The 27814-nt window shown below is 49.7% G+C and overlaps 1 protein-coding gene across 11 annotated transcripts in view; it reads right to left on the minus strand.

The window, feature by feature from the left end:
• Positions 1 to 27814, minus strand: part of hspg2 (heparan sulfate proteoglycan 2) — a 142111-nt gene that overhangs the window by 56488 nt on the left and 57809 nt on the right. For 7 of the 11 annotated variants that reach the window (XM_031906770.1, XM_031906768.1, XM_031906771.1 and 4 more), the window contains 39 exons: positions 25464 to 25573; positions 25149 to 25207; positions 24573 to 24733; positions 23944 to 23982; positions 22385 to 22510; positions 21945 to 22238; positions 21457 to 21576; positions 19912 to 20043; positions 19659 to 19803; positions 19394 to 19545; positions 19134 to 19280; positions 18789 to 18952; positions 18481 to 18660; positions 17520 to 17716; positions 17290 to 17437; positions 17034 to 17161; positions 16654 to 16740; positions 15885 to 15943; positions 15646 to 15704; positions 14534 to 14674; positions 14116 to 14298; positions 13761 to 13940; positions 13517 to 13635; positions 13317 to 13428; positions 12584 to 12697; positions 12382 to 12503; positions 12008 to 12094; positions 11651 to 11700; positions 11475 to 11557; positions 10473 to 10613; positions 9694 to 9885; positions 9055 to 9093; positions 8386 to 8487; positions 6217 to 6501; positions 5913 to 6005; positions 5372 to 5455; positions 5166 to 5258; positions 4968 to 5048; positions 72 to 302 (listed from right to left, as the gene is read on the minus strand). In XM_031906770.1, coding sequence (XP_031762630.1) covers positions 72 to 302; positions 4968 to 5048; positions 5166 to 5258; positions 5372 to 5455; positions 5913 to 6005; positions 6217 to 6501; positions 8386 to 8487; positions 9055 to 9093; positions 9694 to 9885; positions 10473 to 10613; positions 11475 to 11557; positions 11651 to 11700; positions 12008 to 12094; positions 12382 to 12503; positions 12584 to 12697; positions 13317 to 13428; positions 13517 to 13635; positions 13761 to 13940; positions 14116 to 14298; positions 14534 to 14674; positions 15646 to 15704; positions 15885 to 15943; positions 16654 to 16740; positions 17034 to 17161; positions 17290 to 17437; positions 17520 to 17716; positions 18481 to 18660; positions 18789 to 18952; positions 19134 to 19280; positions 19394 to 19545; positions 19659 to 19803; positions 19912 to 20043; positions 21457 to 21576; positions 21945 to 22238; positions 22385 to 22510; positions 23944 to 23982; positions 24573 to 24733; positions 25149 to 25207; positions 25464 to 25573 — 5039 coding nt within the window. The remainder of the gene's footprint in view (positions 1 to 71; positions 303 to 4967; positions 5049 to 5165; positions 5259 to 5371; positions 5456 to 5912; positions 6006 to 6216; positions 6502 to 8385; positions 8488 to 9054; positions 9094 to 9693; positions 9886 to 10472; positions 10614 to 11474; positions 11558 to 11650; positions 11701 to 12007; positions 12095 to 12381; positions 12504 to 12583; positions 12698 to 13316; positions 13429 to 13516; positions 13636 to 13760; positions 13941 to 14115; positions 14299 to 14533; positions 14675 to 15645; positions 15705 to 15884; positions 15944 to 16653; positions 16741 to 17033; positions 17162 to 17289; positions 17438 to 17519; positions 17717 to 18480; positions 18661 to 18788; positions 18953 to 19133; positions 19281 to 19393; positions 19546 to 19658; positions 19804 to 19911; positions 20044 to 21456; positions 21577 to 21944; positions 22239 to 22384; positions 22511 to 23943; positions 23983 to 24572; positions 24734 to 25148; positions 25208 to 25463; positions 25574 to 27814) is intronic. The other 4 variants (XM_031906766.1, XM_031906772.1, XM_031906774.1 and 1 more) reach the window with 4 other exon arrangements.

Below are 27814 nucleotides of genomic sequence, written 5' to 3' on the forward strand. Positions count from 1 at the left end.
TGAGGATAAATAAAATCTCAAACCCTGACATTAAATGCCCCCCACCCCAGAGCTAATGCCCCCTTACTCACCTGGCACGAGAGCCCTTGGTACCCGGGCGGGCAGCGACATTCCTCCACCTCCAGGGCTTGGGGCAGGTTGGTGTAGGAAGGGCCGGCAGTCTCCATGCTCACCCCCGTGATACTCGAGGATAACATGTCGGTGGAATAGGAGGCCCTGACCAGTATCTCGTCCAGATCGGCCAATGCCATCATCAGATGCTCCCGCGTGGCCGGCTGCCCGTCTGGGCGCTTCCAGGAACTCTAATGGCAAGGAAAGCAAGATATTAGGGCTAGAGACTGGCATAATGTCACTGGCACTAAGACTGGCATAATGTGACTGGCACTGAGAGACTGGCATAATGTCACTGGCACTGAGAGACTGGCATAATGTCACTGGCACTGAGACTGGCATAATGTCACTGGCACTGAGACTGGCATAATGTCACTGATACTGAGACTGGCATCATGTCACTGGCATTGAGACTGGCATAATGTCACTGGCACTGAGACTGGCATAATGTCACTGGCACTGAGACTGGCATAATGTCACTGGCACTGAGACTGGCATAATGTCACTGGCACTGAGACTGGCCTAATGTCACTGGTACTGAGACTGGCATCATGTCACTGGGACTGAGACTGGCATAATGTGACTGGCACTGAGACTGGCATAATGTGACTGGCACTGAGAGACTGGCATAATGTCACTGGCACTGAGAGACTGGCATAATGTCACTGGCACTGAGACTGGCATAATGTCACTGGCACTGAGACTGGCATAATGTCACTGGCACTAAGACTAGCATAATGTCACTGGCACTGAGAGACTGGCATAATGTCACTGGCACTGAGAGACTGGCATAATGTCACTGGCACTGAGACTGGCATAATGTCACTGGCACTGAGACTGGCATAATGTCACTGGCACTAAGACTAGCATAATGTGACTGGCACTGAGAGACTGGCATAATGTCACTGGCACTGAGAGACTGGCATAATGTCACTGGCACTGAGACTGGCATAATGTCACTGGCACTGAGACTGGCATAATGTCACTGATACTGAGACTGGCATCATGTCACTGGCATTGAGACTGGCATAATGTCACTGGCACTGAGACTGGCATAATGTCACTGGCACTGAGACTGGCATAATGTCACTGGCACTGAGACTGGCATAATGTCACTGGGACTGAGACTGGCATAATGTCACTGGCACTGAGACTGGCATCATGTCACTGGGACTGAGACTGGCCTAATGTCACTGGTACTGAGACTGGCATCATGTCACTGGGACTGCGACTGGCATAATGTGACTGGCACTGAGACTGGCATAATGTCACTGGCACTGAGACTGGCATAATGTCACTGGCACTGAGACTGGCATAATGTCACTGGCACTGAGACTGGCATCATGTCACTGGGACTGAGACTGGCATCATGTCACTGGCATTGAGACTGGCATAATGTCACTGGCACTGAGACTGGCATAATGTCACTGGGACTGAGACTGGCATAATGTCACTGGCACTGAGACTGGTATCATGTCACTGGGACTGAGACTGGCCTAATGTCACTGGTACTGAGACTGGCATCATGTCACTGGGACTGAGACTGGCATAATGTGACTGGCACTGAGGCTGGCATCATGTCACTGGCATTGAGACTGGCATAATGTCACTGGCACTGAGACTGGCATAATGTCACTGGGACTGAGACTGGCATAATGTCACTGGCACTGAGACTGGCATCATGTCACTGGGACTGAGACTGGCCTAATGTGACTGGCACTGAGGCTGGCATAATGTCACTGGCACTGAGAGACTGGCATAATGTCACTGGTACTGAAAAACTGGCATAATGTCACTGGCACTGAGACTGGCATAATGTCACTGGCATTGAGACTGGCATAATGTCACTGGCACTGAGACTGGCATAATGTCACTGGCATTGAGACTGGCATAATGTCACTGGCACTGAGACTGGCATAATGTGACTGGCACGGAGACTGGCATAATGTGACTGGCATAATGTCACTGGTACTGAGAGACTGGCATAATGTCACTGGCATTGAGACTGGCATAATGTCACTGGCATTGAGACTGGCATAATGTCACTGGCATTGAGACTGGCATAATGTCACTGGCACTGAGACTGGCATAATGTCACTGGCATTGAGACTGGCATAATGTCACTGGCACTGAGACTGGCATGTCACTGGCACAGAGACTGGCATAATGTGACTGGCACTGAGACTGGCATAATGTGACTGGCACCGAGACTGGCATAATGTCACTGGTACTGAGAGACTGGCATAATGTGACTGGCACTGAGACTGGCATAATGTGACTGGCACCGAGACTGGCATAATGTCACTGGTACTGAGAGACTGGCATAATGTCACTGGCACTGAGACTGGCATAATGTCACTGGCACTGAGACTGGCATAATGTCACTGGGACTGAGACTGGCATAATGTCACTGGCACTGAGACTGGCATCATGTCACTGGTACTGAGACTGGCATCATGTCACTGGGACTGAGACTGGCATAATGTGACTGGCACTGAGACTGGCATCATGTCACTGGCACTGAGACTGGCATAATGTCACTGGCACTGAGACTGGCATAATGTCACTGGCACTGAGACTGGCATCATGTCACTGGGACTGAGACTGGCATCATGTCACTGGCATTGAGACTGGCATAATGTCACTGGCACTGAGACTGGCATAATGTCACTGGGACTGAGACTGGCATAATGTCACTGGCACTGAGACTGGTATCATGTCACTGGGACTGAGACTGGCCTAATGTCACTGGTACTGAGACTGGCATCATGTCACTGGGACTGAGACTGGCATAATGTGACTGGCACTGAGGCTGGCATGTCACTGGCATTGAGACTGGCATAATGTCACTGGCACTGAGACTGGCATAATGTCACTGGGACTGAGACTGGCATAATGTCACTGGGACTGAGACTGGCATAATGTCACTGGCACTGAGACTGGCATCATGTCACTGGGACTGAGACTGGCCTAATGTCACTGGTACTGAGACTGGCATCATGTCACTGGGACTGCGACTGGCATAATGTGACTGGCACTGAGACTGGCATAATGTCACTGGCACTGAGACTGGCATAATGTCACTGGCACTGAGACTGGCATAATGTCACTGGCACTGAGACTGGCATCATGTCACTGGGACTGAGACTGGCATCATGTCACTGGCATTGAGACTGGCATAATGTCACTGGCACTGAGACTGGCATAATGTCACTGGGACTGAGACTGGCATAATGTCACTGGCACTGAGACTGGTATCATGTCACTGGGACTGAGACTGGCCTAATGTCACTGGCATTGAGACTGGCATAATGTCACTGGCATGTCACTGGCACGGAGACTGGCATAATGTGACTGGCACTGAGACTGGCATAATGTGACTGGCACCGAGACTGGCATAATGTCACTGGTACTGAGAGACTGGCATAATGTGACTGGCACTGAGACTGGCATAATGTGACTGGCACCGAGACTGGCATAATGTCACTGGTACTGAGAGACTGGCATAATGTGACTGGCACTGAGACTGGCATAATGTCACTGGCACTGAGACTGGCATAATGTCACTGGGACTGAGACTGGCATAATGTCACTGGCACTGAGACTGACATCATGTCACTGGTACTGAGACTGGCATCATGTCACTGGGACTGAGACTGGCATAATGTGACTGGCACTGAGACTGGCATAATGTCACTGGCACTGAGACTGGCATAATGTCACTGGCACTGAGACTGGTATCATGTCACTGGGACTGAGACTGGCCTAATGTCACTGGTACTGAGACTGGCATCATGTCACTGGGACTGAGACTGGCATAATGTGACTGGCACTGAGGCTGGCATCATGTCACTGGCATTGAGACTGGCATAATGTCACTGGCACTGAGACTGGCATAATGTCACTGGGACTGAGACTGGCATAATGTCACTGGGACTGAGACTGGCATAATGTCACTGGCACTGAGACTGGCATCATGTCACTGGGACTGAGACTGGCCTAATGTCACTGGTACTGAGACTGGCATCATGTCACTGGGACTGAGACTGGCATAATGTGACTGGCACTGAGGCTGGCATAATGTCACTGGCACTGAGAGACTGGCATAATGTCACTGGTACTGAAAAACTGGCATAATGTCACTGGCACTGAGACTGGCATAATGTCACTGGCATTGAGACTGGCATAATGTCACAGGCACTGAGACTGGCATAATGTCACTGGCATTGAGACTGGCATAATGTCACTGGCACTGAGACTGGCATAATGTGACTGGCACGAAGACTGGCATAATGTGACTGGCATAATGTCACTGGTACTGAGAGACTGGCATAATGTCACTGGCATTGAGACTGGCATAATGTCACTGGCATTGAGACTGGCATAATGTCACTGGCATTGAGACTGGCATAATGTCACTGGCACTGAGACTGGCATAATGTCACTGGCACTGAGACTGGCATAATGTCACTGGCACTGAGACTGGCATGTCACTGGCACGGAGACTGGCATAATGTGACTGGCACTGAGACTGGCATAATGTGACTGGCACCGAGACTGGCATAATGTCACTGGTACTGAGAGACTGGCATAATGTGACTGGCACTGAGACTGGCATAATGTCACTGGTACTGAGAGACTGGCATAATGTCACTGGGACTGAGACTGGCATCATGTGACTGGCACTGAGACTGGCATAATGTCACTGGGACTGAGACTGGCATCATGTGACTGGCACTGAGACTGGCATAATGTCACTGGGACTGAGAGACTGGCATAATGTCACTGGGACTGAGACTGGCATCATGTGACTGGCACTGAGACTGGCATCATGTGACTGGCACTGACTCTCTCACCTCTCGGAACACAATCTCGAAGCTCTTGCTCTCGCGGGGGCGGAGATCGTGCTGATAGGCCACCAGAGTGATGTCATTGCCCTGAATATCAGGAAATAAAAGGATCCGTCAGTCATGTGACCGACTTGCCCTTCTGCCCACACTTTTGCCCCCCAAACACCCTTTCATTCCCAGACAGGTGGCGACTGATCTCCTTACCGTGATTTGCACATCGGCGTCGGGCAGAGCGGACCCCCTGATCCCGGCATTGTAGGTGAGCGTGTATCTCAGCTTCCCACCGTACGACGCCACCTGAGCGAGCGAAACGCCACCATTAATAGATACTAATGAATGTTTCCCCCATTATACCCCAGTCTGACCCAAGTACCGCCCCCTGGGGGCCACTGCCCTCACAGCCCCGTTACCTTGTCCCCCAGAAAAGCTTTGGGCAGCTGCCAGTAGAAGACCCCCTCGGGGAGCAGGGAGAAGCCCTTGTAGACAAGAGAGAACTGACGTAGGAAGAAGGAGAGAAAGGAAAGGGCACATTAACGCCGCGCGCCCACAAGTGGAGACGCCGCCTGATTCCGGGGGGCAAAACACATCTCCAACCATCATGCACCGAGGGACCCAGACACCCCCACAACTGGGTCATTATCTCAGTTCCATTATTCAATCGGAATAGGGGCTCCCGGGGGTGGCGTCTCCATAGCGCACCCGCCCTCGGGCACCGGTACCCGCGGGGCAACATATAGGGGTTTCCATGCAGGGGGCACCGGTACCCGCGGGGCAACGTATAGGGGTTTCCATGCAGGGGGCACCGGTACCCGCGGGGCAACGTATAGGGGTTCCCATGCAGGGGGCACCGGTACCCGCGGGGCAACGTATAGGGGTTCCCATGCAGGAGGCACCGGTACCCGCGGGGCAACGTATAGGGGTTCCCATGCAGGGGGCACAGCACACGGGTACCTTCTCCGACCCTCTCGGCCTCGTTGTTTGAGGGAAAAGGAGGTTGGTGGAATCCTGTGCCCGGGAGCGCGGGGGGGAATCTCCGCTTGGAGCCTTTAGTTATTGAAAGATGTCGTTAGGCCGGTACCGCCCATTACTGACCCGCTACAATGGGCACAGTAGGCACCAAAACATGCCATGACCCTACAGCAACAATATCACCCCCAAGCTACAGGGGCCCCCATACTCCTCCATCACCTCCCACTCTGAGCTCCAACCACAAACGCCCCCAGACATTACTTGTGCCAATGCCCATTGTGCCTACCTCTTGGCTGGCCCTGTGCTCCCTGTTGTGCCCCGGGGGGCCCGGCTCAGGGGAGGAGCGAGGGTGGGCACGAGACTGGGCCACGGGACCTTCTCTAATTGGATGAGGAAACTCTGACCGAGCACCAGGGGGTCCAACATAGGAGGAAGGAGGAGGGATGGGGGTTCCCTGGGATTTATTGTGGGCGGCACTGGGGGGAGGAGCCTTAGGAAGAGACGCAGAGGAGGAGCCGCCGGAAAGAAGATTCCAAATCTCGCTGTCAATTTGTTTCTGTTTTTCATCCATCTGCCAATGAGCACGAAGAAATGGGGGTCCGGCGGGAACAACGGGGACCGGGGGGAACGAATAACGGGAAGAGGGAAAGCGACAAGGTGAGAAAGGAATAAAGAACAGAATGAAAAACAGGAAGAAAAATCTGAAAATCTGGAAATATTTAAGAAATTCACTGAAATAACAGGAAGTACTGCAAGAGGGGGAAGCAGGAAGCAACAGGCATAAACAGGAAGTAATAGGTATAAACAGGAAGTAATAGGTATAAACAGGAAGTAACAGAATAATCAATGGAAAGGGGGAAATAAGGAAGGAACTGGAGTGAACAGGAAGAAATCAGGTAGAAAAGGGAAAAGAAAAAAATATGAGAAGCAAATTAATTTAGAACAAAGGGAAGGAAATGGGAACTGAACAAAACAGGAAGCAAAAGTCAAGAAAGAAGTGGGAAAATGGAAATAATCTGAGAAAGAAGGAATTCAAGGAAGAAAAGAGAAGAGAGAGGAAAGAAAGATGAGGAGAAACTATAAGGAATAGAACAAAATAAAGAATGAAGAACGGACAGAAACAGGAAAAGGAAGGGACAAGAGAGCAGGAAGTGAAGGGAGATACAGGAAGTACTGGGGGAAGGAGAAACAGGAAATACTGGGGGAAGGAGAAACAGGAAATACTGGGGACAAGGGAGAAACAGGAAGTACTGCAGAAAAGGAGTAACAGGAAGTACTGGGGGAAAGAAGAAACAGGAAGTACCACAGAAAAGGAGTAACAGGAAATACTGGTGAAAAGGAGAAACAGGAAGTACTGGGGGAAGGAGAAACAGGAAATACTGGGGAGAAGGGAGAAACAGGAAGTACAGCAGAAAAGGAGTAACAGGAAATACTGGTGAAAAGGAGAAACAGGAAGTACTGGGGGAAGGAGAAACAGGAAATACTGGGGAGAAGGGAGAAACAGGAAGTACAGCAGAAAAGGAGTAACAGGAAATACTGGTGAAAAGGAGAAACAGGAAGTACTGGGGGGGGGGGGGGCGGAGGAGAAACAGGAAGCAGTAGGAGATAAACGTAAGAGCAGAATTAAAAGTTACCAACATAAACAGGAAGAAATAACAGAACAGGAAGGAGGGGGAAAAGGGGAATTATCACAGGAAAACACAAAGTCACAGGAATATTGTAAGGAAGAGGAAGGAGAAGGAAGAGGAAGGAGAAGGAAGAGGAAGGAGAAGGGAGAGGAAGGAGAAGGAAGAGGAAGGAGAAGGAAGAGGAAGGAGAAGGAAGAGGAAGGAGAAGGAAGAGGAAGGAGAAGAAGGAGAAAACAGGAAGCAGTAGGAGGAGGAGAAACAGGAAGCAGTAGGAGATAAACGTAAGAGCAGAATTAAAAGTTACCAACATAAACAGGAAGAAATAACAGAACAGGAAGGAGGGGGAAAAGGGGAATTATCACAGGAAAACACAAAGTCACAGGAATATTGTAAGGAAGAGGAAGGAGAAGGAAGAGGAAGGAGAAGGAAGAGGAAGGAGAAGGAAGAGGAAGGAGAAGGGAGAGGAAGGAGAAGGAAGAGGAAGGAGAAGGAAGAGGAAGGAGAAGGAAGAGGAAGGAGAAGGGAGAGGAAGGAGAAGGAAGAGGAAGGAGAAGGGAGAGGAAGGAGAAGGAAGAGGAAGGAGAAGGGAGAGGAAGGAGAAGGAAGAGGAAGGAGAAGGGAGAGGAAGGAGAAGGAAGAGGAAGGAGAAGGAAGAGGAAGGAGGGAATGGGATTGGATAAAAAGGAAAGTGGAAGTGGAAATAAGGGGCTGAATATGGGGATGACCAGAGAGACTGAGCTGCTTCTGGGACGGGGGACATTTCAGGTGCTGGGGGGCCAACATGCCTAATAAATGGCCTAGAGACTGGGGTGCAAGTTCCCCACTACCTTGGCCTGGCGCCGGGAGCGAGCCCGCGTGGGAGGAGCCTCTTCCATTTGCCCAGACGCCACCTTCTTCCTCAGTTCCTCCTCACTCAGAGACGTGTCATTCTGCCGGAGGGACACGGCCATCACTACCCCCCTGCACTGCTGTACATGCACCGACCCGCCAACGGCCACGCCCAAAAGGGGCAACAACCACAGCAATTGCCCTCAGCTCTGGGCTTATTCTGCCTGAGAATAGTGCCCCGAGACTGTCAGTACAGTAATCACCAATCACAATGTCACACAATAGGCACCGGGGTAAGCTGGTAACAGCACAACTTGCCCCTTTGCCCCACCCAGTGCAGGAGAATCTGCCCCAGGACTAAAGCACACAGTATATTAGTACAAAAACGTCTCCTTTGGCCGGAGGAACTCACACAAAATGATACTGATGGACAAACGTGCATCTTCCCCCTGCAACACACTAAGGTAAAACGTGCAAAACCACATATGAGCCACCACGCGTTTTACCCAGAATTCCACTTTACTAGTAAGGACACTAATTAGTATCCTGAAGATAAATCACATGCAAGTGCATTGTATTAGTTCAAGGGCAACACTCCCCCTCCAGCACGGGACCACTCTGCCCCCAACCACAGGCAAATACAACAGGAAACCACCAGGTGGCGCTACCTTGTGTGCACGACGCATCCGCGCAAAGTACATCTCCCGCTGCGTGACGGCACAGTACAAGGAAAGAAAAGGACAGAGATGCATTGAGATGCCCCAGGGGGGTAACATAGTAACATAGTTAGAAGCTGAGCAAAGAATTAGGCTTCTGGGCTTCTGTACCAGTTAGAAGCCCCCTTAGGAGGAAATGGTGCCAGGGAAGATGCCCCCGGTAGCTCTTCTTTTCTGCTGATTCCCCGCTCTGTGCTGCCGGCACTTACCTGCACTTAGGGACCGACTCACAATATACAATATATATATATATACAATATAACAGCCACAGTACATGGCAGCATAGAGACCAGTGCAGTCTGCATCAGAATTGATTCATAGTCAGCCCGGTTCTAAGATGTGACCTCACTTTCTGCTTGATGATTTCCCACGCCCCCTAAGCTTAGCTCCTCCTCAGCAGCCCCGATCCCACTGAGCATGTGCAGTGCCACTGACACACAAAAGCTGGCCTATCAAGATCAGGACATGGGGGGGGCTGCTGGGGGCAACTGTGGTCATTACTGTTATAGGGCTGCTGCGCTTCTGGGCTGGTACAGTAAGTACAGTGTATAACTGGGGCTTTAGTTCCCCTTTAATTCAGCTCTGTCCTACCTTATCGCCCTGATACCCCTCGGGGAGCTGCCAGTAGTAGGACTCCTGCCCCAGCTGATCGAAGGAGCTGTGGGTGAGTTGGGGGCCGTGCCTGGACATTTCCACGGTGAACCCGGAAGTGATGCGGGAGCTGCGCTGCCGATTCACCAGAGCAAAGTTCTGGAAGTTTCCAGGAAGGAACGGGGTGGAAATCTGACAGAAAGAGGCAAAACAGCTTAGTTATTTACACAAGCCCTAGTTAAACTAGTCCCAGGCTTCTCCAGCCAGCAGTGCTGTAAATGGCAATGTCTCTATAGAGCCCATAGGAGTTCTTATCATCCTCCATCTCCACCTTACAGAAGGGGGAGGGGTCAGGCAGCAGAGGGAGGGGTCAGGTGGCAGGGGGAGGGGGTCAGGCAGCAGAGGGAGGGGGTCAGGCAGCAGGGGGAGGGGTCAGGTGGCAGGGGGAGGGGTCAGGTTGCAGGGGAGGGGGCAGGGGGAGGGGCAGGCAGCAGAGGGAGGGGGCAGTGGGAGGGGTCAGGCAGCAGGGGGAGGGGGTCAGGTGGTAGGGGGGGGGTCAGGCAGCAGAGGGAGGGGGTCAGGTGGTAGGGGGAGGGGTCAGGCAGCAGGGGGAGGGGGTCAGGTGGTAGGGGGAGGGATCAGGAAGCAGGGGGAGGGGGTCAGGTGGTAGGGGGAGAGGTCAGGCAGCAGGGGGAGGGGGTCAGGTGGTAGGGGGAGGGATCAGGAAGCAGTGGGAGGGGTCAGGCAGCAGGGGGAGGGGTCCGGCGGCAGGGTCTCACCAGCTCTCGGTGGTAAGTAGAACTGGTGCACTGCTGGGTCACCCCCATACAGAAGCAGGGCAGGCATCCGTCAGGGTTCTCCGTGCTGAGGTAGAAGTGGTGGGGGCGGCAAGTCCCGCAGGAAGCACCTTCCACATTGGGCTAAAGGGAAAATAAAGACCATTAATGGGTGGGGTTCATGTAGCCCAAAGGCTTGGCTGTATGGGGCAGATTATGGTCTGGAGCTGAAAACTAAAATGTCTTTGTTAGTATTTAAAGGGACAGTTCACCTTTAAATTAACTTCTAATATGATGTTGACATTGATATTCTAAGACAATTTGCAATTGGTCTTCATGCTTTATTTTCTACTTTACTTTCGGTTCAGCAGCTCTCCATTTGGTATTTTAGCAGCTCTCTGGTTGCTAGGGTCTTATTTACCCTAGCAACCTGGTAGTGGTTTAAACTGGAGAATAGGGGAGGGGCTGAATAGAAAGATAAGGAATAAAAAGTAACAATAACAATAAAACTGGAGCCTCACAGAGCAATAGGGTTTGGCTGCCGGGGTCAGTGACCCCCATTTGAAAGCTGGAAAGAGTTGCTAGGGTCCAAATTACCTTAGCAACCAGGGAGTGCTGTGAATGAGAGACAGGTATATGAATAGGAGAGGGGCTGAATAGAAAGATAAGGAATAAAAAGTAACAATAACAATAAAACTGGAGCCTCACAGAGCAATAGGGTTTGGCTGCCGGGGTCAGTGACCCCCATTTGAAAGAGGCAGAAGAGGAAGGGAAATAATTTAAAAAGAAGACCAATTGCAAAGTTGCTAGGAATTGGATATTCTATAACATTAACTCAAAGGTGACCCACCCCTTTAAATACTCAATAAGAAATAAAGCAGAAACAATCTGCAGGGAGGCACAATGCACCTACATTTACACTATTAAACCTGATGGGGAAATTCCCTCATAAATGTGAATTATTTACCCAATAACCACGCCGGTCGAACCCTTCGCGCTACTTACCTTGCACTCGCACTGACGCCGAGAGTCGCACCTATCGCTGACGCTTCCCCGCAGGTCACATGGGCACGAGCTGCCTCCATCCGCTGCCGGAGACAAGAGCTCACAGTCAGGTGACAGGAAAGCCATGAGAGGGGCAGATATTACAGTGGGGGGGGGGGGGGGGGGGGGGTATATACCTGTGCAGGGCTGCCCTCGGGCTGGGTCTCCTCGGTATCCTGGGGCACACCTGTAGGGGAGGGCAGTTACACAGAGTGAGCAGGACTGACAAGGGTTGGTGCATATTAAAGGGGAAGTAAACTGTTTCCAAGCTCTGGCATATTTGCCCTTTAGCATGCACTTTAAAGGGAAAGTAAACTGTTTTCAGTTGGTCAGGAGTTGTGGCTGCTGCTTAACAGCCAGCTCTGGCTCATTTGTGAACTGAATGGGTGGCGCTGTTCCATTGCTGTCTATGGGGAAAAGCAGGTGGGACGCGGTACTGCATGCATGTATGTATGTATGTATATCTTTATACATAGGGGGCAGTCTGGGGGCACCTTTCACACTGGCGGCCGGCATAGCCCACGGGGCAGGAGTCACAGGTGGGGTGTCCATCTCTATCCAAAAAGCACGTCCCAAAGTACCTGCAGGGCAACAGGGAGAACAGAGAATGATTTAATAGGAGAGGTGGGAGGAGCCACTGGACGACTATGTACCCTAAATATCAGCCCCCCCATAGTGATGATCACAGTATTACCCATGCCCTTGGGGGTATCACAAACTGGTTAACTCTTACTGTGCCATGGCCTGGGGTAGGACTGGTAGTTTTATAACCCTACTGCCCCAACGCTGTGGGCAAACCTACTCTTATTACCCTGTGCCAGGACTGATACAATATAAACCCCCCACTGACTATCCCTGTGGCACATACTGGGCAGATGTTCCTTGGCATGGGCAAGGCTGGCACTCTGCGGCTGCTCCCCGGTTGGGGTCCCTGTAGGATCCGGCCTTGCATTTCTCGCACTTGGTGCCCTCGGTGTTGTGTTGGCAGTTCTGGAACAAGAAGGAAATGACTGTCAGCCCCTTGGCACCGACTCTCACTCACCCCCTGCGCCCAATAGCGTTGTACCCACCAGGCATTCTCCGGTCTCCCTGTCACACTCAGACGAGTGCCCCCCACACTGGCAGCGCTCACAGGTGCCCAGGTACAGACCCGAGGTGGAGCGGGTATATCCCGTGTCGCAGTCCTACAGGAACACAGATTGGGGAATAAACTCATCAAATCAACAAACTGCAAGGGTGCAACTCCCCAAACCTTCCCCGCTAATATGGGTCAGTATAGACACCTCTGTACCTGGGTAAGTACTGGGGGGAGATTGGATTCACTTACCCAGGGGGGGGTTCCTGCCTGACCATGGGAAAGAGAGCAGCCCAGGAGCAGGAAGTACAGAGAATCAGAGCTCTGTACCTGGGTAAGTACTGGGGGGAGATTGGATTCACTTACCCGGGGGGGGGGGGGTTCCTGCCTGACCATGGGAAAGAGAGCAGCCCAGGAGCAGGAAGTACAGAGAATCAGAGCTCTGTACCTGGGTAAGTACTGGGGGGAGATTGGATTCACTTACCCGGGGGGAGGTTCCTGCCTGACCATGGGAAAGAGAGCAGCCCAGGAGCAGGAAGTACAGAGAATCAGAGCTCTGTACCTGGGTAAGTACTGGGGGGAGATTGGATTCACTTACCCGGGGGGGTGGGGTGGGGGGGTCTTGCCTGACCAGGGTCTCCCACTGCACCCCTATTTATACTACAAAAAGCAATGGCTCTTAGCCCAGTTTTAGAGGCAAAGAAGAGTAGGGCCAATGGCGCACAAACCTGACAGGAAGGGCCACTATATCCCGGGGGACACACACAGTGCTCCACTTCCACAGCCCTCTGCCGGTCGGTTGGGTACGGCACAGCGACATCCATGTGGATATTAGAGATCCTACAAAAGCAGAGATTGGGGGAGGAGTCACAATCTGGCATTTCGACCTAAACCCACAAACTCAGGGTCCGTCTCACTTTGGCCTCACCTGGTCTCCACCATCCTCTCGGCATACGAGGCTCGGATCATCAGCAGGTCAATGTCTGCCAGGGCCATCAGCAGGTGCTCTCGGGTGGCATCTTGCCCATCGGCGCGTCGCCATGCCCGCTGCAAAGAGGAGCAAGTTGTCATTGGAAGAAGCTCCATATGGTTGAGGAGAATATCAACATAAAGGAAAATAAGGCCAAGAGAAGACCAGGCTCATCCCAACAGGTTGTCCCCCGGAGTCTTACCTCGCGGAATGGAACAGTAATGGTGATGGGGAAGCCGGGAGCCGTCCTGGTGTTTGCCGAGTGTTCCAGGAAGATGCCGTTGCCCTGTAACACAACGTCCGGTTGGCCGAACAGCGGTTGGGATCCAGCAGGAGCTTCAAAGGTGATGGTGTAGCGCAGTTCCCCACCGTAGGACGTCACCTAGAGCACAACAGCACCATCAATGCATGGGGAACCATAGGAGCAACCAATCATTGCTTTGCTTTCATTGTCTACTAGACTGGTCCAAACTAATTGCTGATTGGTTGCTAAGGGTTACAAAGTCATGGAATGATGGTCCCTACGGGAGGTTCAAGGTAAGGGGGTGATTGCTCACCTTGTCGCCCTTAAACCGATCCGGAAGCACCCAGAAGTAAACATCTTGAGGGACGTTAAGGAAGTTGCTAAACGTTAGTTCTGATTGGCCGGTCACCCTGATGCTCTCACTCAACGTACGGGTGCTGCCGGCATTGGAGATGGTAAAGGGCACCCGGTCTTGGCTGTCGTAGGTGGAGCTAACCTGTTGGTACAAGGAAGAGAAGCAATGTTACCCCCCTTTGTATATCTCAGCCCTCATTGACCTACAGCCAAGCCCAAAGCAACTCATGGTCCTGTCTTCTCCAATAGGAAGGCTCATCTCATCAAGTCATGGCCCACAACTGGAAAGAACCCTGCTTGGTTGTGCAAGTGACTCTCAGCAGCCTCAGGTGGGGTAAAACAGGCAGGTTCAAATGCCACCAGCAGCAGCCACTTACCTGGTCTCGATTCCAGAAGGAACTGGAGCACTGTCTGGTGATCCCCATACAGAAACATTTCAGGCAGCCATCGGGGTTCTTCTCGCTAAGGTAGAAGGTTCCACTCTTACATTCATTGCAGAAATTCCCTTCAACATGAGACTGGGAGAGGAGGGGCTTATTAATACATGGTATCAGTTACACAACTCCAGAGGAGGGGCTTATTTATACACTGTATCAGTTACACAACTGCATAGGAGGGGCTTATATGAATAAACAGTATTAGTCACTCATTATGTCAGTATATTGACTCTTTGAGGGCTGGCATGGTGCTAAGAGACTGGCAAATTGCTAATGTGGTGCCGTTATTCAGAAATGGATCCCGTTCTCTGACTGAAAACTGTAAGCCTGTTAGTCTGACACCAGTAATAGGAAATGTTTTAGAAGGGTTTATAAGGGATGGGGTACTTGAATACACTGCAAATCACGATTCTATGAGGTTGTGAAACCAATGGTTTTATGCGTAACAGATCTTGCCAGACTAATAAAATTGCCGTCTATGCGAAGGTGAGCAGTTAACTAGACTTTGGGATGGCAGAGAATGTGATCTACTTGGACTTTGCTAAAGCATTTCATACAGTACTGCACAGAGGGTTACTGATTAAATAAAGGAAAGGATAACAAATGCAAGTTATACACTAAATATACAATAAATGGACTGAGGGTATTGATGTGTGGGTCGCTCCAAAGCACACAGGTCAGGTGGGTACAGGCAGACATCCAAACATGCCCTGGGAATTGTGGGCAGGTTCTGGGCAAATTCTTCCTTCCATCCACCCTATCTGAGACCTTACAATGCATCGCTTTCACCCTCAGCAGCCTGTATTTATTAGCGACACTTGCTCCACCCCCCTTTGTGACATCAGAGTAAAGCGGGTTGGGCACAGGTCTATAAATACAGATGGAAAAAAAGTCGACCAGAACATCACTACGCTGATGGTATCCCTAACTGAGAAGGATTTGGGGGTAATTGTGGATAACAAGCTGTGTAACTCTAGGCAGTGTCAGTGGCTACTAAACCAAACACAACTTCACTCATTGTCACAATCCCTATTTGTACATGAGGTACTTACCTTGCACACACAGGAGCCATCGCCGGTGCTAAGTGCCCCTTTCACATCACAGACGTTACCTGACGGAAGGAGAAACAGTTCATTTGAGGAAAATGAGAAACAAACACGAATTTGGAAATGCATCTCGTTATCTACTGATGTCCTGAGCTGGTTCCCAATGAGTTAACTGGTTTTGGCCGTCCAACTTGCACCAACGATAGTAAATAAATCTCGGGTCCCAGAGTTCTGTCAGTACTTACCAACGGGCTCACATCTGCCTCCAGGCTGCATTGGCCGACCGTCATATCCCTCAGCGCATCTGAAAGGGAAGAAATGTAGGTTAACTGCGCCCCAAAACTAGTTCCCATCCAGACGGATTGTGTGAGGCAGCTATCGGTGACTGACATTGGCACAATAACTAGCTATAATACACAATAGTGCCACCTAGAACACTATATTTATTCTGCAGAAAGCTTTACCTGTCTAAGTAACAGCCCTGGGAGCTCCCGCTGTTTGTTTAAGATAGCAGCTGCCATTTTAACTTGGTCTCAGTAGCTTCCTGCTGCAGCTCTGGCTGCTGGTAGCTCAGATTACAGCAGAGAGGGGAGGGGGAGAGAGGAGAGATCAGAGAAGGAAGGGGGAGAGAGTTGCGCAGACCCGTGCTCGTGCCCTGAGAAATGTTTCTGAGAGCAGGAAGCCTGACACAGAAGAACATGTGACACAAAAGGGGACAAGAAATCCTGTGTTTCTTTTGATAGAGGACTCAGTGCAGCGTTTCTGTGAGTGCTTGTGGTTGTATTTACATAGACCTTTCTGATAAAGCTACTGAGTTTGTACCTTTCCTTCCCCTTCAAGGTAACGGAACATAAGGAGCACTGAGAATGGCACCGAATGCCAAAAGCGCACCCGTAGACTTGCACTGAATTTGCACCATAAGTGCTTGTGTCGGTGCTCTCAGGTGAGGGTGAAGTGAGTTTGCACTCGGCTGGGATACAACTGGCAGAACCAGCAGCCTCCCCTGTCACTCACCTCTCGCACCGCCGCCCCGTGTATCCCGGCGCACAGCTGTCGCACGTGGGCTGACCATCCACATCCATGAAGCACGTGTCTGAGAACCTGAAAGGTCACCCACATTGTAACCATGTAAGGAAGGAAAGGCCAGGACCCAATGGACATGGATCTAACAGACATAGAGACAGAACCCAACAGAACCAGGACTAACAGACACAGGAGACAAGACCCAACAGACTCAGGACCCATCAGAAACAGAACTTGACACATACAGTACTCAACAGATCCCAAAAAAGACAAGATCCAAAACACACCAGACCCAAACGACGATGGACTTGGCCTTCAATCCCCAATCTCCATTCAATGTTAATAAAAATACAGATAAAAGCTCTACTTACCTGCGCCTGGGGTCAGTGTGTGGGCAAGGACATGGCCGGCAAGCGTCCGATACCCCTCTAGTGGGATCCCCGAAGAACCCAGCTTTGCACTTATTGCACTGGGGCCCCTCTGTGTTGTGCTGACAGTTCTTAGGGGGTAAAAAATGTAAAAAATTGTTACCAGTCCAAGGGTTTCACATCCAACACTCAATGTTACTACATGATATTGTTGCAGGATCCCTGAATACCCCGGCAGAAAGGATAATTACGCACTCACCAAACAATAGCCGCTCACGGGATCACAGGAACTGGCATGGCCATTGCAGTTACATCCAGAACAGGTACCAAGGAAAGGCCCACCGGGCACTCGCTCAAACTGTGCAGCACAAACCTCGCAGGAGGGACCAGCGTATCCACCAGGGCACCTTCAACAGAAAAAGCAGAAGATTCCATCAAGAACCCAACCATGCCGCCCTAGGCTCTGCCCAAGCCATGAGTGTTCCTCACCTGCACTCTTCCACACCCACGGCCGGGCCAAGCTGGGTATATTCCACTGAGGTTGTGTCCATGACGATATCAGATATCCCCACGCTCGCCATCTTGTTGTCATACACTGTCTGGATCATGATGGCTTCCAGGTTCTGCAGGGTCATCAGTAGATCCTCCCGGGTCACCGACGCACCAGACTCATGTTGCCAGTTTTCCTAGAAAGCAGAGGATGATAAGGTTAAAACAACCTCAATTTACTTGACCCATTTCATCAAGATTAAGGGTAATCTCTCCGAAATGGGAATCACTGGTGGAATGGCCTACACATCGCTTTGGGTTTCGAGCAAAGTTGGCAGAAGGAAACTAGGAGCGACTTCGGAAAACCAAAATGATGCCTAGGTGATTCCCTTTGTGGCCAATGGAAAGGCATTTCTGAGAGATTAGTTGCCCCCGCAGTAGCAGATCTATCTCTATCTAGATCTGTCTCTAATCTCCCCTAAAGGGTTACTGGTCAAGCAAAGTTGCCTACAGAAGGAAACTTTGAGCGACTTCGGAAAACCAAAGTGATGCCTGGGCCTTTCCACCAGTGACCCTTTGTGGCCGATGGAAAGGCATTTCGGAGAGATTAGTCGCCCCCGCGGTAGCAGAGATCTATCTCTAAACTCCCCTAAAGGGTTACTGGTCAAGCTTGAAGTCCTTTCTGGATGGAATAGAAAAACTATTACTATGAAAAAAAATTACCATAAATCATGACCAAGAGAAGAAATGTTGGGTTGAGAAATGACCAAGAGAAGACATGCTGGGTTGAGAAATGACCAAGAGAAGACATGTAGGGTTGAGAAATGACCAAGAGAAGACATGTTGGGTTGAGAAATGACCAAGAGAAGACATGTGGGGTTGAAAAATGACCAAGAGAAGACATGTGGGGTTGAGAAATGACCAAGAGAAGACATGTTGGGTTGAGAAAGAGTTCCCTCACCTCAGTGAACTGGATTTTCCGTTGGTTCACAATGGAGGGCTGGGTAGACGTCTGCACGCGATAGATCAGTTTGCGCCCATTTCCTACCAGAATCACATCTGGTTTCCTTACTGGCTCTGACTGGCCACGAGTTAATCCATAACGAACCTTAAAACTGAGAGATCCACCATAGGAATCCACCTAAAATGAGAGATTCAGATATTATTGGGGAAGGCCTTAGTAACCAGCAAGACAGGGTCCCCATGACCAATTACTAATGAGTGGAGAATGAATTACCACAGACAATACGGCCAATCCAGATACATTACCTTGTTCCCTAAGAACTGTCCGGGAAGAGTCCAGAAGGAGTCGATACTCAAGAAGCGGCGGGAAAGGTCCACAAGCTGGAACTCCTCCACACTCGTATCGATTTGCAGTTGGTTAGAGGACAGCGGTGGGATGCCCACGTGAGAGGGGACGGTGAAGTTCACTCCTGAGAGACAAAGAACGGGTAGAAAATAGTTCTTAATGGTTATTAACTGTGCCATATATATTTATAAACACTGTATAACTGTATAGAGCAGGAGCACTAGTATATTTGACTATAATGAAGAGGATGTGAGATGTCCAAAATGTCGGTCATTGGTGATGACTTCTTCAAAAAGGGTTGTTACCTTTAAAATCTTCTGGCACATCGAATCGGAGTCTGATCTGGTTTCGGTAGCGCCCCGTTTGCTGGCAGACTTTAGTCACCCCGAAGCAGAAGCAGGGGATACAGCGGGCAGAATTCTCCACATAGAAACTGCCCTCTGGACAAGGACCTAGAAGGCCACAAACGAAGAACATTCGTTTCTAAATGAACATTGCCTGGCCACCCGTGGCTCTAAAACTTTCAACTTTGTAGCCCAAACCCAAGCTGGTTGCCCCTATATACCTCTGTGTGGCTTCAAAATCAGGACACCATCGGGAATGCCAAACACCATGCCCTTGGCATTAATGGCTTCACAGGTGTAAGCTCCTTGGTCAGCTTCCTTTACATCTCGAATGATCAGAGTTCCGTGCCCATTCTCACTGGTCATTGAGACCCTGGAACACAAGAACAAATACAACTGAAGAACACATACACAGCTGTGGAAATGTCCCAGGCAAGGTTGGTGGGTGCCCATAGCTTCCTGCTCAAGTGAATATTCCATGTTTACCTGCTACTGGTGGGGATGTGACCCCAATTGAGCCTCCAGGTGATTATAGGGGTAGGGACACCAATGGCCACACAGGTGAAGCGCACAGTATCTCCTCGGGAAGCCATAATGCTCTCCTCAGGTGGGGTGATGACTTGGGGTGGGTCTAATTAGATAAATATGTACATTATTTTTTGTCCATTTCAGTTTTTTTAATAACTGTAAAAAAAAAAAGGGGGGGGGGGGGGGTTTGGCACCATCACATGGAACTTACTGCAGCCAACTTCATCCGAGCGATCAGGGCAGTCAGCTTCATCGTCACACTGGTAACTGGCAGGGATACAGGTCCGTGCTTGCACGCACACAAACTGGTCAGGGGCACAGGTGTCACTTGGCCCTTTTGTGGCTGAACAGAAACAACAAAATGATTAGACAGAGAAAGAACAATCAACTATATCTTTGCTGAGAGAAAGAACTGTCTGCATTCCTTGCCCTAAGTCTCTAAAGTGGGGTCTTAAGGGTTTCTGGATAATTTGGTGGAGTTTAGTTATAAAACAATACACCTAGTGTAGGAAAACAGGAGATGGCTTGCTGGGGAAAAGGAATTCCCAACAAAAGAGCTGCTGGGGTAAGAAGTACCCACTGAGGGGAGAAATGCCCAAGACAAGGCATGTTGGGACTGTCTTATAGCAAAGAGAAGAAATGTTGGATTGAGACATGGCCAAGAGAAGACATGTTGGGTTGTGAAATGAGCAAGAGTTGAAAAATGACCAAGGGAAGACATGTTGAGTTGAGAAATGATCAAGGGAAGACATGTTGAGTTGAGAAATGACCAAGGGAATGACTAGGAGAAGACATGTTGGGTTGAGTAATGACCCAGAAAGGACATATTGGGTCGAGAAATGAGCAAGAGTTGAGAAACGATCAAGGGAAGACATGTTGAGTTGAGAAGTGACCAAGGGAAGACATGCTGAGTTGAGAAATGAGCAAGGGAAGAAATGTTGAGTTGAGAAATGACCAAGGGAAGACATGTTGAGTTGAAAAATGACCAAGGGAAGACATATTGAGTTGAGAAATGACCAAGGGAAGACATGTTGAGTTGAGTAAAGACCAAGGGAAGACATGTTGAGTTGAGAAATTATCAAGGGAAGACATTTTGAGTTGAGTAATGACTAAGGGAAGACATGTTGAGTTGAGAAATGACCAAGGGAAAGCATGTTGAGTTGAGTAATGACCAAGGGAAGACATGCTGAGTTGAGAAAAGACCTAAAGAAGACGTGTATGGGTAAGTGCTAATCCAGAGAGCATTGTTTGGCTCAGAGGTCCCCTGAAAGAGACCTGCTAGGGTGAGAATGGTCCAGATAACCCATGCTAGGAAGAAGTTCTGAAGAGAAGATGTGATGGGCAGATAAATGCCCTGAAATATTTGAAGGGTATAATGTACCTATAATGAGACATTTGGGTTTATAGCTGACTTTTTGGGTCAGAACCCCAAGAAGACATATTGGGATGTAATTTGGCCAAGAGAAAGAATGAGTGGGAGGGATAAGAGAACAAGTGCTTAAAAGTCAAGGGCTACAAAAAGTGAAATGAGGGCGATATAAAGAGTGTGAATGGAAAGGCAGGGGTACTGACACCCCAAAGAGATGGAGGAGAGCATGTGATATTGAAATGATTTTCATTGATAGGTAGATATGGGAATTGCCAGGACAAAAGCCTTGGCACGGGGTATATTTGGTGCACCTACTGACCACGTCAGTCACCCTAGTGACAAAACCACACCCAGTCCCTTCCCGATCTGCCTCCAACTCCTACTCACGGCAATTCAGTTCATCAGAGCCATCGCCGCAGTCATTGTCGCCATCGCAACGCCAGAGCTTCAGGGCGCAGCGGCCATTCTTGCACTTGAATTCATTGGGTTCACAGGGGGAAGGGGTGCCTGGTGGGAATCATGTATCTTCTTAAGAAATGCTTTGCAGAACTGCTCATAACACTTTGAATCTACCCCCTACTACCCAGGAACAGGGAATTTTTGCTTGTTGGGTGCTGGAATTAAGGGCCCAGATTACACAGGGTCGAATATTTGTCCAGTGATTGGGGTTCCCCGTATAGGTGCCAGGATTTAGGGTTCAGTCTGTGGTTTGTACCTCAATTACACAGGGATTTGGGGGTTCACCTGTCTCGTGACCCTTCTTTCCAAAAGCAATAAAATGTAGTCAGTGCACTGGTCCTTCAGTTGGGTGCCCCTTGCCCATATCTGGCTACTGAAGTCATGACCAATGTGCCTACAATGCCCAAGGTACCTACCACAGTGCATTTCATCGCTGCCATCCTTGCAGTCCTTTTCACCGTCACACAGATAATCTCGGGGGATGCACTGCCCATTGGGGCACCGAGCTTCATCTCTCCGGCACTGACGCGTCTCCAAGTCAGGGGGTGGTTTGTGGGTGAAAGGTTTGTAGGGAGTTGTGGCGATAACAGGCGGGCGAGTAAAAGGCCTGGGAGGGGTAGTAGCTGGTCTGGCTGTAGAGACTGGGCCTAGGTTGGGACCGGGCGTAGTAATTCTGGGTTCTTGTGGCACAGTAACAACCACTTCATACTCTGCCCAAGAGAAAGAAAGATACAAGACAGTTAGTGGGACTTGGATCAACATGGCACATTTACATAGATAGGTATGTGCCCTCATCATCATCATCATATGGACACTATGGACAATATAGTCCAACCCTCTGTCTATGATTCCTCACCGCATTCCAACTCATCAGACATATCCCGGCAGTCGTGGCGGTGGTCACACCGGTATTCAGCAGGAACGCAGTCTCCACTGGTGCAGGTGAACTCATCGTCTCTGCACGGCCGCAGCGAGGGAGTGACTAGAAGCAGAGAGTCAGTAGAGAGTCAGTAAACTGCAGGACAGAGCCATGAGACCTCCAGTATTGCTTGTGTGAAACTGTCTCCACTGAAGCTCTCATTGTCTTGTGTGCATTAGACCGGCCTCCACTAAGGCTTAGGTCCTACTCTGAGACTGTTCTTCTTTTCATACCCCAAGCAAGGGGCCACTAAGGCTCAGGTTCTGCTCTGAGACTGTTCTTCTTATCATACTCCATGCAAGGAGCCACTAAGGCTCAGGTCCTACTCTGAGACTGTTCTTCTTATCATACCCCAAGCAAGGGGCCACTAAGGCTCAGGACCTACTCTGAGACTGTTCTTCTTATCATACCCCAAGCAAGGGGCCACTAAGGCTCGGGTCCTACTCTGAGACTGTTCTTCTTATCATACCCCAAGCAAGGGGCCACTAAGGCTCAGGTCCTACTCTGAGACTGTTCTTCTTATAATACCCCAAGCGAGGGGCCACTAAGGCTCAGGTCCTACTCTGAGACTGTTCTTCTTATCATACCCCAAGCAAGGAGCCACTAAGGCTCAGGACCTACTCTGAGACTGTTCTTCTTATCATACCCCAAGCAAGGGGCCACTAAGGCTCAGGTCCTACTCTGAGACTTCTTCTTATCATACTTCAAGCAAGGAGCCACTAAGGCTCAGGTCCTACTCTGAGACTGTTCTTCTTATCATACCCCAAGCAAGGGGCCACTAAGGCTCAGGTCCTACTCTGAGACTTCTTCTTATCATACTCCAAGCAAGGGGCCACTAAGGCTTAGGTCCTACTCTGAGACTTCTTCTTATCATACTCCAAGCAAGGAGCCACTAAGGCTCAGGTCCTACTCTGAGACTTCTTCTTATCATACTCCAAGCAAGCAAGGAGCCAGTAAGGCTCAGGTCCTACTCTGAGACTGTTCTTCACAAATGCCTTGAGTGTGGCCTCCTTGAGTTTTATTATCATACCCCATGCAAGGAGCTACTAAGGCCACTGTCTTCACCTTGGGGAAGGGGGTTTCCTTCCCTAACCTAAATGTCATACCCTGTGAAGAGCAAATGCATTAGACATGCTGGAAACAGGGTCAGTATCAAGGGAAGCATCTGTACAATGGCCTGGCACCATGCCACAGTCAAAATGCCAAGGGTCCCACAGCCCCCCATAGCTAATGGTGCCCTTTGGTTAGGTTATACTTTGTTAGGGTGACACTCGGTGAAGCCTCTGAGGGGTGCAGAGATGGAGAATCACAAAACAAACAAAGGAGAGACATAATTTCACTGCAACGACTACAGGCAGTTCAGCATTTCAGGGGAAACAACCCAAGGGACTCAGCCCTTCATCTAAATGTGAATGTAATTATCTCACACCTACACACCATGCACTGGGCCCTCAGGAACACACAGGCCCTAAAGGGAGTCACCGCACCCATCTTACCTGGCGGTTCCTTCCCTACAGGTGAGGGCAGGGTCTGGGCTACAAAGAAAGAGACTTTCAGTGCATGGGGCACTTATGGTCTATGAAATCAGCGAAAGGAGTCCTCTCAGGCTGCTCCTGCCTCTCCAGAATCATTTCTAAATGCCCCAATGTCTACTTTATTTCTCCCTCCTTCCCCATTACAGTTCCCACCCTCTGGTTTCACTCACCCTTCCCTTGCTCTCCTTCTTTTCTCCTGCCTCCATTATTCTCTCACTGTCTTCCATCTCCTATTCGCTCTGGTCTCCATTCTCCCTCTATGACTGATGTCTCCTCTCCCATCTCCTTCTCTGGCTACTCTGGGTACTGTCTTCTCTCTCCCTCACCTTCTATACTTTCTGCCTCCCTTCTTACTTGACCATCTCGCTTCTTTAGTCTAACATCTCCTCCCCTTATAGCTGGTTACCCTCCGGCTCCCATTTGTGTTATCCCCCCCTTCCCTCTAGCAACTGTCTCATTTCTTGTTATTTTCTCTATCTCTTGCTCTCTGTTTTCTTCCCCCGCCCCTCTGGCTCCTGAGATCTATCCTCAGTCTCCATCTTTTCTGTCCTTTCTCAGCCTCTCTAAGTAGAACCTGTTGGATCACTCACCCGATCCGAGGCGGCGGAACTGGAACCCTTGAGCTGAGGTTATGTAAGAAGCGATGGAGCGACTGTCTATCACAGAGAAAAGCACCTGGCGGATCTCAGCATCGTTGGAATAGCCTTCAGAGCCCACGTCCAGTTCCACAAATGTATCTCCATCGATGACCCTGGGGGAGCCAATGGGGAAGAAAGCAGATGAGCTCCTGTCCTGGGCAACAGCACTGAGATGGGGGGCACAACACGGAGCATGGGGGTGTTTGTGGCCAAGGGAAAGTTTAAGAGAAAGTGATTTGGCAACATAATGAACCTACAAACCAACTTCTCTTCTACAAGAACAAACTCACCCTTCCCTTCCTGCCAAAGGTCCCACCACTTATAATGATCTTCTCATCTACTCACCCAACAGCTCCTACAGTGCTAGGCCTTTGGCTGGATATCTCAGCGCCCATTGCCATGGATAATCCCAGGTCACTCCCTGGTCTCCCAACATCCCCCGATCAGGAAGGTTTGTAGGATACAACTCTACACGACACTTGTGGGGCTTTACAGGTACAGGAGGAAACATTTTACCCCCAAACTTACTTGACGTAGACAACGCTGACCATCTGCTCTCCAGGAATTTTATGGTACTCAGATTCCAGCTGGAAAGAGAGAGAAGAAGGGTCTGACTTAGAGACCAAAATGCATGGGGTTTTCCCAGAATGCACAGCAGAATGAAGCTCCAAGGCCCCTTCATCAGGCCAAATACAAATGAAAGTATTAGTTGTAGATAGTTGTATTTGCATTCAACTATTAGGGAGTTTGCCTGAGTTTCCCCCCCAACAAAAGCCTGAACCCCAACATTTATCCAGCTGCCCGTCCCTTTAATCTGACATTCGACTGGAAGTCGCAACTTACGGTGTCAACGACGGCCTCCGACAGGTCTATGAACTCCGGGGACGAGACGTTATCCAACTCCGGCGAGTACTCTATCGACTGCGTGAAATTCACCAGCGCCCTGTAATAAACTGCAGCAGATAGAACCGAGTCAGGGGGGGGCGTTGGCACGGGGGGGGCACATTGCTTTGCACAGAGTGTCAACTGCCCTAGGTGGGGCAGAACCATGACCTCTGAGTCAGGGTGGGCACACATGGCAGCAGGCACAATGTTGGCAATGCCAGTGCCTGAATATCAGTGCCAAGGGATCTGTAGTATTGGGGCACAGTGATTTGCCCCGATGGGGGGCATTACACCATATAATATTTCAGTCACCAACCTTATCAGCAATTTACAATATAGAGGAATTGATTGTAAAGCCACGGACCGTCGCATACAGACCCCCAGGGCTACTTCAGGCTGCAGCCCCCCAGCATAACCTGTGAGTTTATTGGCCAATACCCTTTGTATTTGGATATCGGCATTTCATGTTGGCTGCAGTTCTTATTTCAGCCACTAGTGGGCACACTCCATTCACATTCAGGGGAAAATGACTGGATTTCAGGTGGAGCCAATGGAAAAGTCTTTACAGTGCAGAGTAGGGCATTTATATACGTCTCAGAGTAGATCCAAGGTTCGGTTCTGGATCCAGCAGAACCCTTTATGCAGAATTCCTATCCCTACAGTTACAATGAGGAATAGGGAAAGCGCTGCTATTGGGTGTTTGGGTTTCCTGGACTGAGATCTACTAACAGAACTGCTTAGACCCGGGGTTTCCAAACTGTTAAACTGACAGTTAGTGCCCCTTTGCTGCCATAGATACACCTTAAAGCCATAGGTAGGGGTAATTAGGGATATAAAGTCTATGTCGATGGGGGGAGATTCAGGCTTATTTAGTAACCAACTTGGATCAGTTCAACCAACTGTACCAGGAATTCACACCCATAATGTAACCAACCTTCTGTGCCCACTTACGGGGCATTAGATACAGGAACCAGCAGACTTGGGTTGGGAATAAGGGAAGGATTCCCACCCTGCTGGGGCCTATTTGCCATTTAAATCCCTTCTAAACCAAGCGAGACATAGAGTAACCTAGACGTACCTAGAGTAACCTAGAATGATATTACCCTACCTACCCGCAGTCAGCTGAACAACCTACATGCAAGACCTGCCTATAGGAACCAGGCTGAGCTACAAAGGACTAAGTACTCCCACCTACCATAAGGGAGTCTTTCCAACTCTATTACACTTACCTTTATGGGATAGGGGTACCTAGAATGGCACAGACATATCCAGAATGACCAAGTCTAACAAACAAGATCTAAGTTTAACCTGTTGGACCCACCTAGCTGGTATAAGCTATCCTTTCTGAGACTGAATCAGACCCACTTAGTGTGATCTAGGCTCAACCACAATTAGACCTGTGAACTAGACCTTCATACAGTATGCTGGGCCTCCTAGAACCACAATCATCTATGCCTGCACAGGGATGAAGGCTGACCTAGATACAATTAGACCTGCGTAGCGTAAGACACATTGAGCTAGAATAAGCAGATCAGCCTAGAATGAGCCAGAGTTACCTAGAATAAGCCAGACTTACCTAGAATGAGCTAGACTTACCTAGAATAAGCCAGACTTACCTAGAATAATCCACTTACTTAGAATGAGCCAGACTTACCTAGAATGAGCCAGATTTACCTAGAATAAGCCAGACTTATCTAGAATGAGCCAGCGTTACCTAGAATAAGCCAGACTTACCTAGAATGAGCTAGACTTACCTAGAATAAGCCAGACTTACCTACAATAATCCACTTACTTAGAATGAGCCAGACTTACCTAGAATGAGCCAGACTTACCTAGAATAAGCCAGACTTACCTAGAATAAGCCAGACTTATCTAGAATGAGCCAGCGTTACCTAGAATAAGCCAGACTTACCTAGAATAAACCACTTACTTAGAATGAGCCAGACTTACCTAGAATGAGCCAGACTTACCTAGAATAAACCACCTACTTAGAATAAGCCAGACTTACCTATAAAGAGCCAGACCTGTTAGAAGCAAAGCTTAACTCTAATGTTCTAGTTCATCCTTGAGCTTTACAATCCCCCAAACCTATCTGACCTAGAACATACTGGGCTACAGCTACGTTAGCCATGGTCCGTAATAAGGAGTGCTGGTTCCGGGCCCGAGATACAATTCACTATCACAGGGATCATTAAGTCCAACTGTGACTCAATAGCAGCTGGTTCCAAGTCGGAGTGAGAGAGGCTCAGCTGCACATACCATCAGTCCTGGAGGAGTGTTCCACGCAGGGCTCGGCTCCCCGCCAGAAG

Source organism: Xenopus tropicalis, chromosome 7, assembly GCF_000004195.4.
Source record: "Xenopus tropicalis strain Nigerian chromosome 7, UCB_Xtro_10.0, whole genome shotgun sequence".
Lineage (NCBI taxonomy): Eukaryota > Metazoa > Chordata > Amphibia > Anura > Pipidae > Xenopus > Xenopus tropicalis.